The sequence below is a fragment of the Quercus robur genome, chromosome 10 (assembly GCF_932294415.1).
Source record: "Quercus robur chromosome 10, dhQueRobu3.1, whole genome shotgun sequence".
Taxonomy (NCBI): Eukaryota; Viridiplantae; Streptophyta; class Magnoliopsida; order Fagales; family Fagaceae; genus Quercus; species Quercus robur.
In genome coordinates this window covers 24,538,122-24,557,745 of record NC_065543.1, presented here as the reverse complement: position 1 = coordinate 24,557,745, position 19,624 = coordinate 24,538,122, and the positions used below count along the sequence as shown (strand labels likewise).

The following is a 19,624-nucleotide window of genomic DNA, read 5'->3' as shown; positions in this document are numbered from 1 at the left end:
TGTGGTCCGAGGAGCCATGCAGGACTTAGGTTCTGTTTAAAACTTGGATAAATTGCCATAAGTAATAATTTCCCCTAAGTCTGTGGTCCGAGGAGCCATGCAGGACTTAGGTTCTGTTTAAAACTTGGATAAATTGCCATAAGCAATAATTTCCCCTAAGTCTGTGGTCCGATGAGCCATGTAGGACTTAGGTTCTGTTTAAAACTTGGATAAATTGTCATAAGTAATAATTTCCCCTAAGTCTGTGGTCCGAGGAGCCATGTAGGACTTAGGTTCTGTTTAAAACTTGGATAAATTGCCATAAGTAATAATTTCCCCTAAGTTTGTGGTCCGAGGAGCCATGCAGGACTTAGGTTCTGTTCCCCTAAGTCTGTGGTCCGAAAAGCCATGCAAGACTTAGGTTCTGTTTAAAACTTGGATAAATTGTCATAAGTAATAATTTCCCCTAAGTCTGTGGTCCGAGGAGCCATGCAGGACTTAGGTTCTGTTTAAAACTTGGATAAATTGTCCTAAGTAATAATTTCCCCTAAGTCTATGGTCCGAGGAACCATGCAGGACTTAGGTTCTATTTAAAACTGTGAATAGTTGTAAATAGACCAGTGGGCACAGGATAATCACGAAACAAAACATGGGCAAAGCCATTTTCATTAATAATAGTATTTTCTTAGGTTATTTACATTCCATGGTCGAGGTACAGTTTTTTCATCCAAATCTTCCAGATAATAAGCGCCTATCTCGGCCACGGATGTGATGCGATACGGTCCTTCCCAATTGGGCCCCAGCTTGCCCCAAGAGGGGTTTTTTGCACTGTTGAGAATCTTTCTCATTACGAGATCACCCGGACCTAAAGGCCGCAGTTTAACATGGGCATCATATCCTTGTCTTAGCTTCTGATGATAATAGGCCATATGGATCGTTGCTTTTTCCCTTCTTTCCTCGGCTAGGTCTAGATTCCTTCCCAATAGCTTGTCGTTACGGTTGACAGTCACGACGTTGTCCGATAGGTCCATAAGACGTGTGGGAGCTCTTCTACCCATCTCCCCTTTGCCTCATCCAGTCTTTTCTTCAGTCCGTTCACTATGACCTTGTTCACGGCCTCGACCTGCCCATTTCCTTGGGGGTAGGCGGGAGTGGAGTATCAGTTAATGATTCCAAACTCACGGCAATACTCCCTAAAGTTCTTATTGTCGAATTGGAGACCGTTGTCCGAAATGAGTGTGTGTGGAGTTCCGAAGCGGGTGATAATGTTCTTCCAGATAAATTTCTGGGCATCCACGTCTCTAATGTTGGCCAAAGGTTTAGCCTCCACCCATTTGGTGAAGTAATCGGTTCCGACTATTATGTATCGCTTGTTCCCCGCAGCTTTGAGGAAGGGACCGACAATATTAAGTCCCCATTGTGCGAACGGTAGGGGCCAGAGAGGGGGTTGAGGATCCCTCTGGGTTGGTGGATATTTGGGGCGAATCTCTGGCATTGATCACATTTCTTAACGTATTCTTGGGCCTCTCTTTGCATGTTCGGCCACCAGTATCCTTGGGTGAGCGCCTTATGTGCCAGCGACCTTCCTCCGGTGTGACTTCCACAAATCCCCTCGTGTAACTCTTCAAGTAGAGACTCAGATTCTTCTGGATGTATGCAGAGTCGGTATGGCCCAGAGTAGAAGCGCCGATATAGTTTATGGTCTTCCGATAGCTAGAACTGAGGAGCATTCCTCCGTATCTTCTCGGCCTCCAATTTTCCCTCTGGTAGGATGTCGTTTTGGAGGAAGTTTTTTATGGGGTCCATCCAGCTGGGACTCTTTCTGATCTGATGGACCTGAACCTGGTTTCTTCTAATGGGACTTGTTTGGACTAGATATTCAATAAGGATCATTCGCGGCAGAATATGCGCCGAGGACGTGGCGAGAGTGGCCAGCGAGTCTGCATGGGTGTTTACACTCCTGGAGATGTGCGTCAGATTGAAGGATTTAAAGCTCGTCTGTAGGCGTTTGACTTGTCCTAGATACTCTTACATCCTAGCATCTCTAGCTTCCAGCTCACCCATCACTTGGCCGACGACCAATCTGGAGTCCGAGAATGCTTCTATTGCCCTTCCACCCAATCTTTGAACCATCGTCATCCCTTGAAGTAAGGCTTCGTACTCGGCTTCATTATTCGTGGCCGAGAACCCGAGTCTCAGTGATTTTTTAATGGTAGCACCGTCCGGCGATATTAAAACTATCCCAACTCCAGATCCTCTCTGGTTGGCCGCGCCATCCACGTAGACCTTCCAATGCAAGGTTCCCCCTGCTGAAATTGTACCAACCGATTTTCCATCCATGTCTTTCTTCTCGGTTATTGTTTCAATAGAGGGTTCAGCAAACTCCACGACCAAGTCTGCGAGGATCTGACCTTTGATGGAGGATCTGGGCATATATTTAATATCAAAGGCCCCCAAAAGCGCACTCCACATGGCGATCCTTCTTGTGTAGTCGACGCTTTGAAGCACCGCTCGAAGGGGAAGCTGAGTTAGAACGATGACCGTATGCGCCTAAAAGTAATGAGGGAGCTTCCGGGTGGCATGTACTATCGCCAGAATTGCCTTTTCCAAAGGTAGGTATCGCACCTCGGCCTTATGTAATGATTTGCTCACATAGTAAACCGGTCGCTGCACCCCATTATCATCCCGTATCAGTACCAGGCTTACAGCATGGGGAGCTACAGCGACGTATGCAAACAGTACCTCGTCTGCCTCAGGGCTGGACATGATGGGTGGTCGTGATAGGTATTCCTTAAGTTGCTGGAAGGCCCGAACACAATCCTCCGACCATTCAAACCTTTTCCACTTATTTATCAGGAGGTAGAAAGGTCGACATCGATCCGCTAATCGTGATATGAACCTGTTTAATGCTGTGATCATGCCTGTGAGCTTTTGCACTTCTTTCGGATTCCGAGGAGCATGTAGGCTGTTAATTGCTTTGATTTGATCGGGACTTACTTCTATTCCCCTGTGGGTTACCATATACCCCAAGAATTTCCCAAACCCGACCCCGAATGAACATTTGGAAGCATTGAGCTGCAACTTGTGCTCCCTTAAGGCAACAAAGATTATTTCAAGGTCTTTCACGTGCTCGGATACTACTTTACTCTTTACGACCATATCGTCTATGTAAACCTCAATGATTTTGCCCAACTGTGGCTCGAACATCTTGGTCATCATCCTTTGGTAGGTTGACCCTGCGTTCTTTAGTCCAAACGGCATCACCTTATAGTGATAGTTTCCGATGGGCGTCATGAAAGCCGTCTTCTCCTGATCTTTTAATGTAAGGGGTATCTGATGATAGCCCTGGAAGGCGTCCAGGAAACTCATTCGAGGGTGACCCACGGTTGCATCCACCAATCGGTCTATTCGTGGTAAGGGAAATGGGTCTTTTGGGCACGCCTTGTTTAGGTTCGTGAAGTCCACGCAGACTCTTCACTTCCCCGTTTTCTTCCTTGCCACCACTGTGTTTGCCAACCATTCGGGGTAAAAGACCTCTTTAATAGTCCCTGTTTTTTTCAGTTTTGCCACTTCGTCTCTTACGGCACTAGCATGTTCCTTTGAGGGGCGTCGGGATGGCTGCTTCTTCGGAGTGGAAGAGGGGTTAACGTTCAGGTGGTGACAAATAAGGCTAGGATCAACTCCCGGGGCGTTGTAGGCGTCCCATGCAAACACATTGACATTTCCTCTGAGAAATCTAACCAGTTCCTCTTTTTCTTGAGGGGGTAGCTCAGAGCCGACCTGGAAAAACTTCTCCGGATCGTCATTGACAGTGAATTTATCTAAACTTTCACACCTTATCTCCTCGGTTAGCCCATCGCCTTGCCCTGCCGAGGCAGCTGGCTGCTATAAGTTCTCAGGGGCCGAGAACTCGGCACGGGACCGATGTAAGATGGCGGCCACCATACACTGTCTGGCCGTGGCCTGATCTCCACGAATCTCTTCTACTTGTCCTCTGGATGGGTATTTTACTTTTTGGTGGAGTGTGGAGGATACGGCTTCTAGGGCGTGGATCCATGGCCTGGCAACTATCGCGGTGTAGGGTGAGTAAGCGTCGACCACGATAAAATTTACCTCCACCACCTCCAATCCAGTCTGTATGGGTAGTCTGATCTGCCCCTTTGGCATAATAGTCTTCCCTTCGAAGCTGATAAGGGGGGAGTCATAAGCTGTCAAATCCTCCGGCTTCAAGTTCAGCCCCTTGTATAGATCAGGGTACATTATCTCTACCGCACTTCCTGGGTCTACTAACACCCTTTTCACATCGAAGCCTCCAATTCTTAACGTAACCACTAAGGCGTCGTCATGAGGTTGAATAGTTCCTTTCTTATCCTCATCTGAGAATCCCAATATCAAAGAGCTTTCCTTTTTCGACCTTTTGGGTTCCCTTTGCCTGTCCTCGGAGGGGAGCCGATCAACAGCCAGTACCCTTGGGAGGGGTGGCCCAGTTCTTCCTGGTGCGGCAAGGATGACATGTATCGTTCCGGTGGGGGGTCTTAATGACACATCCTTTCGAGGCTCTTGCATTGCTTGACCGGGATGGCCGCTCGAGGGGTGCAAAAGATGACGTAACTTCCCTTCTCGGACCAATTGATCTAGGTGATTCCACAGATTCTTGCAATCCTTAGTGGTATGCCCATGGTCCTGATGATAGTGGCAGTACAGGTTCTGGTTACGTTTGGAAGGGTCTCCAGCCATCTTTCCCGGCCATCTGAAATAGGGCTCGTTCCTTACTTTCTCCAGCACCTGTTTTACTGGCTCCCTGAACATGACATTCACCGTTTGCGTGCTACTCTGTCCGGCCTGTTGCGAGAAATCTCTCCTCGGCTGGTTATGGTTATATCGTTCCGACCTAAAATCATTTGCTTTGGGGGGAATGACCTTCTCCTTTCCCCTTCCTTGCAGCTGATCTTCCTCCACCCCTTTTGTACTTGTCGATCCTATCCATCAACTGATGAACGTTGGCAACTGGTTTACCAGTAAGGGATTTCCTCAAGCCATGCTCGGTAGGGAGACTGCTTTTGAATGTGCTGATAGCAACGTCATCATGGTTGTCATCTAACTCGTTATACACCTCCCAATATCTATCCGAATATGCTTTCAGGGTCTCTCCCTCGTGCATGGATAAGGACAATAGCGAACTGAGGGGTCGAGGGACTCTGGTGTTTGTAATAAAGCGGGAGCAGAAAGCCTGAATAAGCTGCTTGTATGAGCCTATGAAATTTGTCTTCAGGCTGTTGAACCACCTCATTGCCATTGATCCCAAGCTGGATGGGAAGACTTTGCACATCAGGGCTTCATTTTGCGAGTAGATAGCCATTTTTTGGTTAAATTGGCTCACGTGCTCTACCGGGTCTGCTCGGCCGTTATAGATGGCGAACGCTGGTTGGTTGAAGCGTCGAGGCAGCTTAGCCCCTTCGATTCTATACGTGAAGGGTGACCTTGAAACCTGGTCTAGCGCCCTCTTCATAGCATCGTCTCCCGAACCCTTGCTGGATGGGCTCTCATATTTCCGTACAGGGCGTGATTCCCTTTCGTAGGAAAAGGTTTCACTTAGGGGGGTCTTTGACCTTCGTTGGTAACTAGCGTCCTCCCCATTAGAGGACTCATCTGAGTTAGAGGGGGATCATTTTCGCTACACACGTCGTAACTTCCTTTTCAGGTCGTCTATCTCTTGCTGCATGGCCTGATGACTTTTTCGCCTCTGGGATATGTGACTACCTATCCGAGTGTGACTCTGGCTCGTTTGGATAGTATGCACACTTCCCTCACGAGTCCCTCTGCCGCTTGGGTTGGCAAGGTTATTTTGCCTCTGGGGCTCAATGGGTTGTTTCTGTTGGGAGTTAGCCTAGTGAGGATTCTCCTGGTGTGGACCTGGTTCTGCCATGCTCGACCATTGTGCTAGCTGATACCCTAGCTCTTCCCACAGACGACGCCAATTGTAGGGACACGATTTTTGTTAACCCGGTCCTGGACGATTAGGCCCTGGCCCAAGAAGTCCCACACAATGAAGTTTGTAGAGTATGGGCTGAAGAACTTGGTTCCAGTTGGCTCAAATGGTTCGTTGCATGTTCTAAGTGGATGTAGAAACGTAAATCAAGAAAATGTATCTGAAAGTGGAAGTTCTATTCATGGATATGCTCTCATACAATGATTTCTTCCTTTTCTCTCCTCTCTCCTCCCTTTCTTTTTCGTCCCCCTTTCTGGGGGACTCTTACATATGATATAGGCCCTCTCTTATCATCTGGGCCCTACACTTGTTGATCATCCAAACCCCCACTTGAGCACATGTCCCATCAGACGCCCTTACCAGTTCTCTGTGAGTTGCAGTGACCAAGGTAACACTGTTCAGGGGTCTTCTCCTCATTAATGTGGCCAAGAGAGTAGTTGTGGTGCATTTAATGTGGTGGTGACAGCCTTTGCTGGGATATTTTGAGCCTTCTATCTTTTTATGCGTTTGGAGTGAGGGCTACAGTAACTGGAATGCATCATTGATTATGGACTTCGGGGTGTCCGAGGAGGAATTACTCCTCGGACGTGTTTTCTTTGCCCAGTTGGCTTGGGCAGGGATTACGGGCTGCGACGTCTCCTCGGAAAGGATTGTCCTCGGATGGGCCCAAGGCCCAGCTAACTTGTTATTCTGGGCCGGTCCCCACAATATTATTTCGCATTTTATATACTACAATATGTGCACACAAGGTTAATATAAAAAAAATAAAATAAAGATGTTTATCCCACATTGATTATGTGTGTTTAGTGTCTGCTGTTTATAACCCCAGTCTATGACTACAAAGGTTAGGCCCTTTGTAGTTGTACTCTGATTATGTAATGTATTATAAATTTAGTTTAAAACATTAATATTACTATTTTCATGTATGTTCTAATAAGTATTATTGTTTACTAAAAAAAAAAAGAAAAGAAAAGAAGAAGGTTAATATATATCTCACAACAATCAGTTTGTCTTTCATTCTTTGATCAAAGTATTAGACTAGCGAAAAATTGATTGTAAAATTCAAGAATTTATACATTATTTTATTTTATTTTTGAGTATTTTTATTTGTTTGTTCTATTATTTTGAAGAGTAATGCTATGAAGTATGAACGCGGCAAAAATTCATAATAACTTCATAATATTTTCAAATAAGCATACCAAAAAATTTAAAATGGAGATTGTAATAGACTAATGGATGAGTTGGCATGCTAATTTAGAAATGTTATGAAATTATTGTGACATATTATTGTATCCTTGACGTTATTCTATTTTGAAAGGACAAAGAGTTAATGTTCTAGTTTTTTTTTTTTTTTTTTTTTTTTTTTTATTAATTTTTTTATATACGACAAAAACATGGGTCAAGTCCCTTCCTTAAAAGTTACGATGACTTCTTAGTAGAATTTGTGGTATAACTTTATGTTAGAACCTCATTCTGACTCTTTTGTGTGAGTTTGTTTGTTTGTTTTTTTTTTTTTTTTTAAGAGCATTAGCATCATATGTACTAAATGCTAAATTTTTAGCATTTAGTACACCAAACACACCAAAAAAAAAAAAAAAAAAAACCTTCTACATTAGATTTGCCAAATATCAAAAAATTTAGCATGGATCTATAGTACCATTCTACTAAGAGCACTAGCATTAGCTGTGCTATGCTAAATGCTATTTTGACATGCTAAAACCTACTTTTTATTTATTTATTTATTTTGCCATACAATACGCTTTACATCACATGTTCTATTTTAAAATTTTAAACACATTAAAATCATCTTAAAAACACTCCTCTAAATAAAAACGGAAAAAAGTACAAATAAGCTTTTTTTGAAAGAGAACAGTGGTGTGAGGAAGAGAAGAAAGATGTCTCATAAAGGAGATGTGACACAAGGAGAGAGAAAAAACCATTAAAAAATTTATAGCATTTTGACCAAACCATGCCATTTATAAAATATCACTGTACCTCCATGCCATTTCTTTTGGCATTTGGCACATCTCATAAAGTAAGGATTTTGGTGTTTGGTGTGCCAAATGCTAAAAATTTAGCATTTGGCACACTTGATGGCTAATGCCAATGCTCTTAGGAAAGGTATGGTATAAATGCTAAAAATATTTCCTCTTATTTTATTTTACTTTTTACTCTCTCTCTCTCTCTCTCTCTCTCTCTCTCTCTCTCTCTCTCTCTCTCTCTCTCTCTCTCTGAGCCATATTGCCAACCTTGCCGCGTTGTCTACCATGCCATACTGTTGACCTCCTACGTAATCCAGATCTCTATAATTTAGACCTTCAAATCTCTCTCTCAATCAGGCATTTGTGGGTGTATATGGGTTTCTAAGCTTGTTTGATTTTGGGATGGGTTTTGAGAGTTATGAATGTGGTGGGTTGTGGGGGTAGTGTGTGAATTGGTGGGTTTCGATGTGAATGTGGTGGTTTGGGTTAGTTTTAAGCAACAATGGTTTTTACAATAGTTGTGGTGATGGGTTTTTTTATTTTGGATTATTGATGTGAGTTGTTTTGTTTTGTTTTTTGTTTTTGTTTTTTTGTTTTTGGTTTTTTCTTTTGGTGGTTGTGGGTTGAATTTAATGAGTTGTGGTGGGTTGCAGAATTGTGGGCTAATTTTGGTGGATATGATTATGGCTACTAGTGGTAGGTGGGTTGATTTTGGGTTTTGGATATGATAGTCGGTGGTCGTTGGTTGGTTGATTTTGGGTGGTGGTGGGATGGGTGGTGGTGGTGGTGGTGGGTGGTATTGTGAGTTATGTATTTTTTTATTTGATATTGTAGTTAAATTATTTTAATATGTTACATGAAAAATAAAATATGTGATGTAGAATATATTATGTTAAAATAGATAAAATAATTTTTTCATTGTATTAAATTAAGTTTTTTTTATATTTTTTTATTTTAGAATAATTGATGTTGCCGCTTAAAAAAAAAAAAAAACAAAAAACAAAAAAGAAAAGAAAAGAAAAGGCTATATCTTGTGGCTAAGAGAAAAAAAAAAATCGTGGTTTTTGAGTATGATTAATTTGATCTGATCCTATTTCATCTGTAGACTATACTCATCTGATATGACCCAAAGGTCTAGCAAGTAGCTGTGTGACTGGCATGGTGTGGCCACCCTGTCCAGGGACGGAGCCAGGATTTAGAGTTAAGGGGGGCGGCTTTGCTTCTAACCATGGTGGCTTCGGCCTTTGGCTCTGCGATTGCTTAGTCATTGAAGTTTTTTGTTTTTTGTTTTTTTTTTAATAATAATTTTTGGTGTCTTTAATACATTTAGAGTAAGGACAAAATTATTTTGTTTAAAATTTTATAAAGGGTCAGGTTGTTTGTTTTATGTAAAATTGGTTGATTGGGTTTAATGTCTTTTAAATTTGCTACTTGTAATTTTTGTTGGGTTGTTTGTTTTATAAAGTACTAATGTAATGAGTAGTTATTGGTAAGTAAAAAAAATGATGTAACTGATGGGCTTAGATGCAAACCAGTAAGAATTTACTAACTCAATAGTTTGTAAAACTGTTATTGTGGGGCCCAATAGTTTATGGGCCCGGCTCGCTCGCTTATATGGAGTCCACAGGCCCCAAACTAAAGGAGGGCAGGGCCCAAGCCCAAAAATAGTGAGCCCGATGTGGCTCAAAGATACGTCCGAGGACCGCTCAGTCCTCGGAAGACCCAGAATCCCATTAACGAAAGTGGAATACAAGCAAACCTAAAAGATCAGAAAATATCTCAGGGAAATAGTCCTTAATACCCTTCATTGACATGACACCGCACCTAACAGAGCCGGATTCTTAGGCTTTATGAACCATCTCCCACGATTTCGGTATGAGACTGATGGGACAAATCTCTGTCCTGGAAGAGTCGACCCTACACGTGGACGGGAGATAATGAACGTAGGCTAGTATAAAAGAAAACGCAAGGTAACAAAGAGGGGGGATCCATCTCACTTCCTAAAGAAAAACTCCAGGAACGAGAATGCCCGGAAAGTATATACGCTCCACCAAGGATAACCCATCGACGGGTAACCGGAGAATACATTAGTGCTCCTCTGACATTATCCGAGGAGTCCAATCCCTCAATTCATAAAGTTAATGGGCTTAGATAACCGGACTAAAGCCTTTTTCAGTCTAGGTTTATCTAATGTCCGGCCTGTACCAACGCCCCGTGACCCAACGCCAGCCTTTCACACCCATTCTCTACAAATTTTATTGTGAGAGATCCATCACGCGCGAGCCCAACGTCATCGTTGGGCCGCTTGAGAATCGTGTCCCTACAATTATAAAAAAGTTTATTAATGTAGCATTACTCTTAAAAGAATCAATAATATTTTTAAGAGGACAAAATGTAATTTTATTAAACAAAATTATTAAAATTAGTATCTATATATATACTAATATTTTTTATTAAAAAAATAAGGAGGCATTGCCCCCCAAAGTCCAATAATACCTCCGTCCATGACCCGTCCATTTTATTCATCTACTAACTATTAACTACTTGTATTGATTGAGCAGATAGCTTACAGTTGGACTCTATCTAGGACACGCTAGTATTATCTCTCTCTCTCTCTCTCTCTCTCTCTTCATAAAAAGTAGTTCCTATATTCTGTTCCATTTTATCTTTTCCATGTAGATGTGGCGATATGCTCTGTACAATATACAAAAAAACCAAACGACTCTATTTTTAGTTAATTAGTATTATTATCTCATACTATTTTACAAATTATTTTTTATAATTTGATATAATAGATTTAAGTGGTTGTCTATCATTTATATATGTATTACTATTTTTTTCTCAATTATTTATATTTTGTTACATCACAGTTCTTGAACAATTATAATAAAAAGCTATGAAATAATTTATAGTTCTAAATTTTTTAATGCATTATTATTGTTCTTTTTAAAATGTTATATCTCTAACAATCTCACACTATTTTATATCATACGTAAAGTGTCAATATTTTTGAAAAATGTAGAGCCCTCAATTTAAAAGTTATGAATATTGAATGGTATGAAGTGGTGTATATCATTGATAATGAAACGATAATTTAAAAAAATGAAAAAACAGAAAGATGTCTGATTTGCTTTTTATATTATTATTATTATATAAAAGTATGTCAAATCAATGCCAATGGAAGGGAGGGAACCAAATTGGCGAATGTTAATACGGGTCGGTTCTGGTATTAAATGCCTCTACCAACATCCACCAATGTTCATTAATTGTGACAATAAAAATATGACAAATCATTTTCCCACTATTCCATAAAAAAAAAAAAAAAAAAAAAAAAAAATTCATCTTCCAACTAAATCTATCTCTATCTGCCTTTCTTTCAAATTAATTTGCTTCTGTCACTGCTTTGAGGATCTAAAGGGCTAAGGCAATGAGGAATGGGGATTATAAATTTATAATTTTCTACTCATTCTGAGGAAAAAAAAGAAAATATTAGCTAGAGCTTCCTCTCGTCAGTTTGTCACACAAAAAAGCAAGCTTTTCTTATGGCCGTTTTTGCATGGGTTACCTCTCTTGTCTCTTCCTGATTGGTTTTTTTTCTTCCTTCAGTCAAATTCACAAATTACAACCCTCCCTCATTCAATTCCCATTTCTTCCTCCTTTACAACTTCACAACTTTTTGCTCAATAGCACTTCTCTCTCCATATTTCTTTCTTTCTTTCTTTCTTATATAGTCTTTCTTTATAGATAACCAGCTGTGCTTTGCCATAAGTACTTGACATCCATTTAGAGCTTTCTATATTGTGTTGTAAAAACCTTTCTGGCGGGCAACTTTTGGTTTTGAAGAGATATATATATACACAACTGATCGAGTGATATAGAGAGAAGATGAGCAACTATGGAGCAAATTATGAGATGAGGGAGATAGAGGCAAACAAACCATCAGTGAATAATGGCATGGTAGCAGGGTTAAGCCCTCTGAGTGAGACTCTTTGGAGGGACAAAGCTAACACAGAGTTTGTAGGAGACGTGTCAGCGAGGCTCACTTGGAATGATCTGACTGTGATGGTCAGTCTCAGTAATGGAGACACTCAAAAGGTTTTGGAAGGACTCACTGGTTATGCTGAACCTGGAACCCTCACTGCCCTCATGGGTCCTTCTGGTTCTGGCAAATCTACTTTGCTTGATGCTCTTTCTAGTCGTCTTGCTGCCAACGCCTTCCTTTCTGGTACCATACTCCTCAATGGTCGCAAAACAAAGCTCTCTTTCGGGACTGCAGTGAGTTTTTCTTTAGTTTCCAAGAGGAAAAAGTGTGTGTTTTCATTGTTACCTTATTGTGGTTAAAACTTAAAACCTATAGATTTGTCTTGGTTTGGCTGCTTTGTGTGGGTGTGTGTGTGTGTTTATCTCATGCTTGGTATGGTTATTGATAAATTGTGGATTGATTGTTCCAAAAGTTTAAAGCTATACATTATTGATTGTTCTAAAAGATTAAGCCATTAGAGAAGGGCGAATTTAATCTAACGCCTACCAAGCAGGCTATTAATGGTGATGTTATTATGTGATGTAAACTCAGGCCTATGTGACTCAAGATGACAACTTGATTGGCACTCTAACAGTACGGGAGACGATTTCATATTCAGCTCGTCTGCGTCTCCCTGATAAGATGCCTTGGTCAGAGAAGCGTGCACTGGTTGAGAGTACCATCATAGAGATGGGTCTCCAAGATTGTGCTGACACAGTTGTAGGAAACTGGCATTTGCGTGGAATCAGTGGAGGAGAGAAACGAAGAGTCAGTATTGCTCTTGAGATCCTGACGAGACCCAGATTGCTCTTCCTGGACGAGCCAACTAGTGGACTTGATAGGTTAAACTCTAAAAACTTTACTCTCCATGTTATTGCCCATTTTTTTTTGGGAAGTGCAGAGTGCCTCTGTTTTTAGTTTTATATATTTATATATTTTTAGAAGAGAATTAGACAATGTCAGTGTTGTCTTGTCGTCTTCTGCTTCTCTTATATATTTATATATTTTTAATTCATGTGTACTACGAATTCATTACTATTGCAAATACCACATTGTAGAATTACAATTCTGTTTTATCAATTGTTTTACCTTCTACCTTTTAGAAGTAGATAGAACCCATGTGTTTGGTATTTTCCCAAATTAATTCTTTGTTAATATTACACTTTTGTCCCTTGAAATTTGGCATAGGTTTGAGTTTAGTCCCTGAAATTTAAGAAGTTCAGATTTTATCCCTCCATCTATTTTCTGCTTGTGTGACAAACAGATATTGAGACATCCCAATTTTGAGAGACCAAATTTAAACCAAAGCTCATATTTAAAGGATAAAATCTAACCAAACCCATAGACAGTGGGATGAGTTGTTCTTTTATTATTTTTTAATTCTAGGGACCAAATCTTAACTTTGTAAATTTGAAAGACCAAAAATTGAACTAATCACAAATTTAAGGGACCAAAATTATTGTTCACCCATAAATTTTTTATATATAGCTAGTGTTAGATTTTATGTTGGGATTGACAATGAGAGGGAAAAGAGAGAAAAATAGAGTGGAAGCAAAATTAGAGTAGTTCGGTCTGCAGCAGAAGATCATAAATGGTTACAACTAAACTATGTTTACTTGTTCTGTTATAATGAGCCCATTGAGAGTATATATGGAGAAAATAAACCTAGGCTAACGATAGACTAACCTTAGGATGTAGTAAAAGTTAGGCTTTCTAACCTTAGGATGTAGTAAAAGTTAGGCTTCCAATACAAGTATTGTTGTACTAGTAATACTACCTAGCTAAATATCTGTAAAATCCTCCTCAAAGGATACCATGAGTTTGGAAAGAAAGTGTGATCGTGTAGAAGAGTGTGATCATGCAGAATCAGATCAAATGTAGAATGGATTAAGAATGATGTGAGGTGGAATGCATGGGATAGCTATTAATAGCAGTGAACATCGACGGTTACAATAGATGGAAGCTAGAAGATGACTACTATTGGCTAGAGCTAGGATGGGATGGTTGCACTAGTGACCTATGGATGGCTACTATGGTTGGAGAAGAATTACTTGGCTTGACTTGAGTGACAATGGCTTAAGGATGGCAAACACGAGACAAATACTAGGTGTAGTGGTGGTTAGTGACAAATGGTTGTTGGAGGATTCAGAATCTGACAATCAAAGGAGAGTGACGCCATTTTCCGGAAAGACATCATTTGAGGATAGTTTCGTGGGTGTTAAAATAAAATAGGCCAAGGACAGATTTGTGATGTGGTGAGTGAGCATGTTGGCAGCCATTGGGGAACTAAAAAGGGGTTGAGCTCAGTTATCATGTTAGAATTTATTTTGTGGGATAGAGAGTGAAACTAGAATTGACATGGTTAGATTTGATGACCTACGTCCGCAATAGAAAGCATTAAGTGGCTAAATCTTTACTATGTTGAATTGCTCTATTATAACATGCTCACTGGGGGTCTATATAGAAAGATTAACCCTAGGCTAACTGTTGATTGGTGGCTTGAATAAATGCACGTGAGCGCGTCACTTGGGGTTATAGCCTTTCCTTATATGGCTAAGCTTTGGATTTCAAATTGTATTCTTTATTACTTTTTGGTGTAAGACAAGCTTTCCAAAATCGATCAAAGTACTATATATATATATATATATATATATATATATATTAGGCCATACTTAGTTTTACGAAACACAGACAACTTTGGTCTTTTGCATACCAGATTTAGAGAATTAGAAATTCTTGTGATGAGAAAGAGCTCCTTGGGTGCATTTGGTGTATGGGTGGTATGAGAGCCTTTGTGACATTTTTGTAATCAATCTATTTTCATAGTGAAACTTTCTCCTCAATGTCGTGGCCTAAGGCCGAACCATGTAGATCTTTGTGTTCCTAATGTGATCGTTTCTTATATTTTTCTTTTTTCTTTTATTTGCATAAATCTACTATTATTGGCTACACTCACAACAACATCATATGAAATCTTCAGCTATTTCAAAACTAACAGTAGACTAAACCTATATTATAGTAGTACAAATTAGGCTTACAGTACAATTATTGTAGTGCTAGTAGTAAAATGAACCTTGATAGATATCCATGACAGTCAATATTGTCATCTTCTTGGCCGTTGGCTGGTATCTTTTTTATGTTCTTTACATATGATGGTCTAAAATTATATTAATGTATGTAGTTTGACTTCATTTTTATAGAAAATATTATAATATCTTATATACTATCTGTCCTGTCAATTTTCTTTTTCTTTTTAAGAATTTATTACCATTGTCTACAAAACTCTTGCTGTATGTTTCTAAATTACTTTGGTTTTACCGCAGTGCTTCAGCTTTCTTTGTTACACAAACATTACGTAGTCTGTCAAGAGATGGGAGAACCGTCATAGCCTCAATTCACCAGCCAAGCAGTGAAGTCTTTGAACTATTTGATCAATTGTACTTGCTTTCTGGGGGCAAAACTGTTTATTTTGGCCAGGCTTCAGAAGCATACGAGGTGGGAACTCTCTCCCTTTGCATTCCACATTTGATTTTTTGTAGGAATGGAGCTCTTATATAGGCAGGTGTTTGCAGTTCTTTGCACAAGCTGGGTTCCCCTGCCCCACTTTGAGGAACCCATCTGATCACTTCCTTAGATGCATCAATTCTGACTTTGATAAAGTTAAGGCCACTCTAAAAGGATCCATGAAACTGCGGGTATGACATTTTTCTTCTTTTGCTTTGAATTATATACATATTAGTAGCTATAAATGTTATTGTAATTCAGTCATTAGAAGTTATTACTACTCTTAGCTTGCAGTGCACACAATGCGTTAATGTGTTCAACCATGCAATACTGGTGGTGGTAGTGTAAAAGAGTAAAGATAGTGACAGCAAACAGTATAATCATGGAGGAAAAATGATTAGGTGGTACTGGTGATGGTTGCCGGTGTGGAATTGGGCATTAAGGGGGCTGGGTGGTAGAGTTTAGTATAGTGTGGAGATGGGCATAGGTTGGTTGTCATCAGTGGTTATGGTGAGAATTGGAAATGCATCATAATATCTGAGCCCCCCCCTCTTGGTAAGGGGGAGGGGGTCGGTAAGGCTGCACTTTGCTTTCTACTTTTGTTCCTTTACTAACTGTGGCTTTAAATTTGGTTTCTGCTCAGTTTGAGGCAACTGATGATCCTCTAGAGAAGATTACCACAGCTGAAGCTATCCGAACACTTATTGAATATTACCATACCTCTCAGTACTACTATGCAGTGAGAGAAAAAGTTCAGGAGATATCCAAAGTTGTAAGTTGATCATTGGCAACATGATTTTTTATGGGCATTTGTGGTAAACATTGTAATGATATTGGAATGCTATATTGAGAGCTGCAATTTTTTGCACATGATACAGAGAGGAACTGTTCTGGATTCAGGAGGTAGTCAGGCAAGTTTCTTGATGCAAGCCTTTACCTTAACCAAGCGTTCATTCGTCAACATGTCAAGGGACTTTGGATATTACTGGCTTAGGCTTGCAATTTACATTGTAGTCACTATCTGCATTGGGACCATCTATTTGAATATCGGGACAAGCTACACTTCAATTCTGGTACTTTTGTTTGTTCTTTTCTTTCCCTTTCACTATTTAATCTGAGTGACAGCTGCAATTCCTTGTATCTAAAAGCAGTGAATGGAGAAGTTGAGACAAGGATACATGAAGAAAAAGCTTGAGCTTTTTATAGAAAATTTGAGGGCGATAATCCCTCTCACATGCCACTTCTATTTGACAAGAAGTCCATGAAATGATGTGTTGAAACCAACTAATAAATAATCATAAGCATGAGGAAGCTCAAATTCAATCCTTTACTAAGATTTCTTTCTTTTTTTACTTGATATGGTGCAGGCAAGGGGTTCATGTGCATCTTTTGTGTTTGGTTTTGTAACATTCATGTCGATTGGGGGCTTTCCTTCATTTGTAGAAGATATGAAGGTTAGTTTCATAATCTTGTGGACCTATTCACATAATCCATTCACTTAGATGAAGATGGTAATGTTCTGATTTCTCTGCTGATATTCATAGGTTCTCCAAAGAGAGAGGCTGAATGGCCACTATGGTGTAACTGCATTTGTTGTCAGCAACACACTCTCTGCAATGCCATTCCTGATATTGATCACCTTTCTCGCTGGAACTGTTTGTTACTTCATGGTCCAACTCCACCCAGGATTTGAACATTATGTGTTCTTTGTACTATGCCTTTATGCAAGTGTCACTGTAGTTGAAAGCTTGATGATGGCCATAGCCAGTATTGTCCCTAACTTCCTTATGGGCATCATCATAGGGGCAGGAATTCAGGTTTGTCTATTCCTGCTACATTGATAGATTGCATACATAGTAAATCTGCATTATGGGAAATGCAAAAATGTGAACTACTTAAAAATGTTGAAACATAATCCACCCTTTTGTATATTACTTGGTGTCTAAGTTCATATTCATGCTATTCCAACAAGATCTCTTGTGAGAATTTCAAGTGTTCATTATAAATGTTTGTTTCAACTTTTTAGTTATAAATGATGAGTTATTTGTTGTATTCCTCACATGTCAGGGCATATTCATGCTAGTCTCTGGGTACTTTAGGCTCCCAAATGACATACCAAAGCCCGTGTGGCGCTATCCCATGTCATACATCAGCTTTCATTTCTGGGCTCTGCAGGTAAAATGCTACTACAATTTACTGGTTGATGATTTGCTGCCAAGATGGTTCAATGACAAACAATGAAAACTTTTCAGGGACAATACCAGAATGATCTCGAGGGCTTGTTGTTTGACAACCAATCACCGGAACTTCCCAAGATACCTGGAGAGTACATCTTGGAGAATGTATTCCAGATTAATGTGCACCGATCAAAATGGGTGGATCTCAGTGTCATCTTCAGCATGATAATCATCTACCGCATCATCTTTTTCATCATGATCAAAATTAATGAGGATGTCACCCCCTGGCTCAGAGGTTACATAGCTAGGAGAAGGATGCAACAGAAGAATGGCAATCAAAATACCACAGTTGCTCCGGACGGTCTCACCCAATCCCCTTCATTGAGGACCTATGTTGCCAATCGGACAACTGGAACTCATAAAAGGTAGACAAGAGACACAGTACTATTGCATAGAATAAAAGAAGTTAAAAAGTCTTCACTTTTATGTTAGAACATTGAATGTAGCAAATGCTTGGAGACATAATTTGGTCCAGCTTTTAACATTTTTTACTTCCATTTTAAACCATAACTATTTCTAGTTATATCAAGTTACAAGTTACAACTTTGTGCTGATGATAATGTTTAACAGAAAATTTCCTATAAACTCAACTATTGGAATCAGTTTCATGAATCTTCTACTTTGTTGTATCTATGGTAATTAAGACCAGACTTCTCTGCATTTGTAACAAACAGTTTACAGAAGGCACCACACTAGAAATTACTTGAGCTGATGAAATTTAAAATGGCATGTCTGCTCAGCACATATCAGATCTCATGCATCAGATGTGTAAGGCATTTCAGTAAGAAAAAAAAAAAGTAACTCGGCAGCAAAAAATATGGACCTTGAAGTGCCCAACATAATCAACGCAAAATTAAAATTACGTTACTTAGTTTTATATTTATTTTATTTTTATTTTTTTGGTGTGAGAAACAAATTTAATTTAACTAGTGAGGTCCCCGGACAATGTGGAGTTACACTATGATGTGTGTAGACATCGTGTAGAATATTGTAGCTTAACAAAAACCTCCTAGTGTTTCTAATAATGATGTCAAGTGTTCAAATTCCACTCTCCCAACTATTGAATTACCAAAAAAAAAAAAAAAAAGTGCAGTTATCAGAGTTTTATACTCGATCAAAGACCATAAAATTATTATGAAACCATCCCATGAGATAATAATACATCATTAGATACCGTAAAGATAATGTTGTATAAAAAAAACAAATTATGAGAAAGTATGTATAGAACTAAACCATTAGGTGGAAAAAAGAACAAAAAATAAAATAAAATAAAATAAACTGTTTAGAGATGCAAGCAAGCTGATGTGTAGTAAGATAGTTTTTGAGGATAAACGGCAGAGATGTGTAGTAAGATAGTTAACTTATGATTTACTGAGAATTAAATACCTCCTTTCTTCCTTCTTCGAATCTCTAAAAGAACAAATTACCTCATTTCTTTCTTCCTCGAATCTTTAAAAGAACGAAATTCTAGCTTACATGGCCTTCCAAATATTGCAATAGCTAATTTTGTACCATTATAATTAATTGCAAATTCGGTTAAGAAAATATTTAGAAATTGTACAATTGTTTTTATCAACGAAGTATAGAACTCTAAAAAAAAAAAAAACGAAGTATAGAAAGTTATAATGTGGGCACAAATTCTCTCTCTCTCTCTCTCTCTCTCTCTCTCTCTCTCTCTCTCTCTCTCTCTCTCTCTCTCTCTCTCTCTCTCTCTCTCTCTCTCTCTCTCTCTCTCTCTCTCTCTCTCTCTCGGAGAAGAAGTGAGCATATGTATATATGTGTGTGTGTGTGTGGTGATTCGTTCCCAATAACTTTGGGTTGTTGGGCCTAGAACTCCAATTTATTTATACTTTGGATTGGGCTTATCCTACAATGGAAGGTCCAAAGAAGTGATTGGTGGTGTCACGGATGG

The 19,624-nt window shown here is 39.5% G+C and overlaps 1 protein-coding gene across 1 annotated transcript; it reads left to right on the top strand.

Annotated features, from left to right (window-relative positions):
- The first annotated feature begins 11,340 nt into the window (after positions 1-11,340).
- LOC126701717 (ABC transporter G family member 11) lies at positions 11,341-18,341 on the top strand. Its single transcript, XM_050400049.1, has 10 exons — positions 11,341-12,225; positions 12,524-12,813; positions 15,295-15,466; positions 15,544-15,666; positions 16,119-16,247; positions 16,354-16,548; positions 16,843-16,929; positions 17,020-17,292; positions 17,543-17,650; positions 17,728-18,341. Exons 1-10 carry the CDS (start codon positions 11,836-11,838, stop codon positions 18,079-18,081), a joined length of 2,121 nt encoding a protein of 706 aa, XP_050256006.1. The 5' UTR covers positions 11,341-11,835; the 3' UTR covers positions 18,082-18,341.
- Positions 18,342-19,624: the final 1,283 nt, after the last annotated feature.

Coding starts and splice junctions, on each gene's coding strand:
- LOC126701717 (XM_050400049.1), top strand. CDS start 11,836: ATGAGCAACTATGGAGCAAATTATGAGATGAGGGAGATAGAGGCAAAC. Junction 12,226..12,523: donor AGCTCTCTTTCGGGACTGCA/GTGAGTTTTTCT, acceptor ATGTAAACTCAG/GCCTATGTGACTCAAGATGA. Junction 16,549..16,842: donor CAAGCTACACTTCAATTCTG/GTACTTTTGTTT, acceptor GATATGGTGCAG/GCAAGGGGTTCATGTGCATC.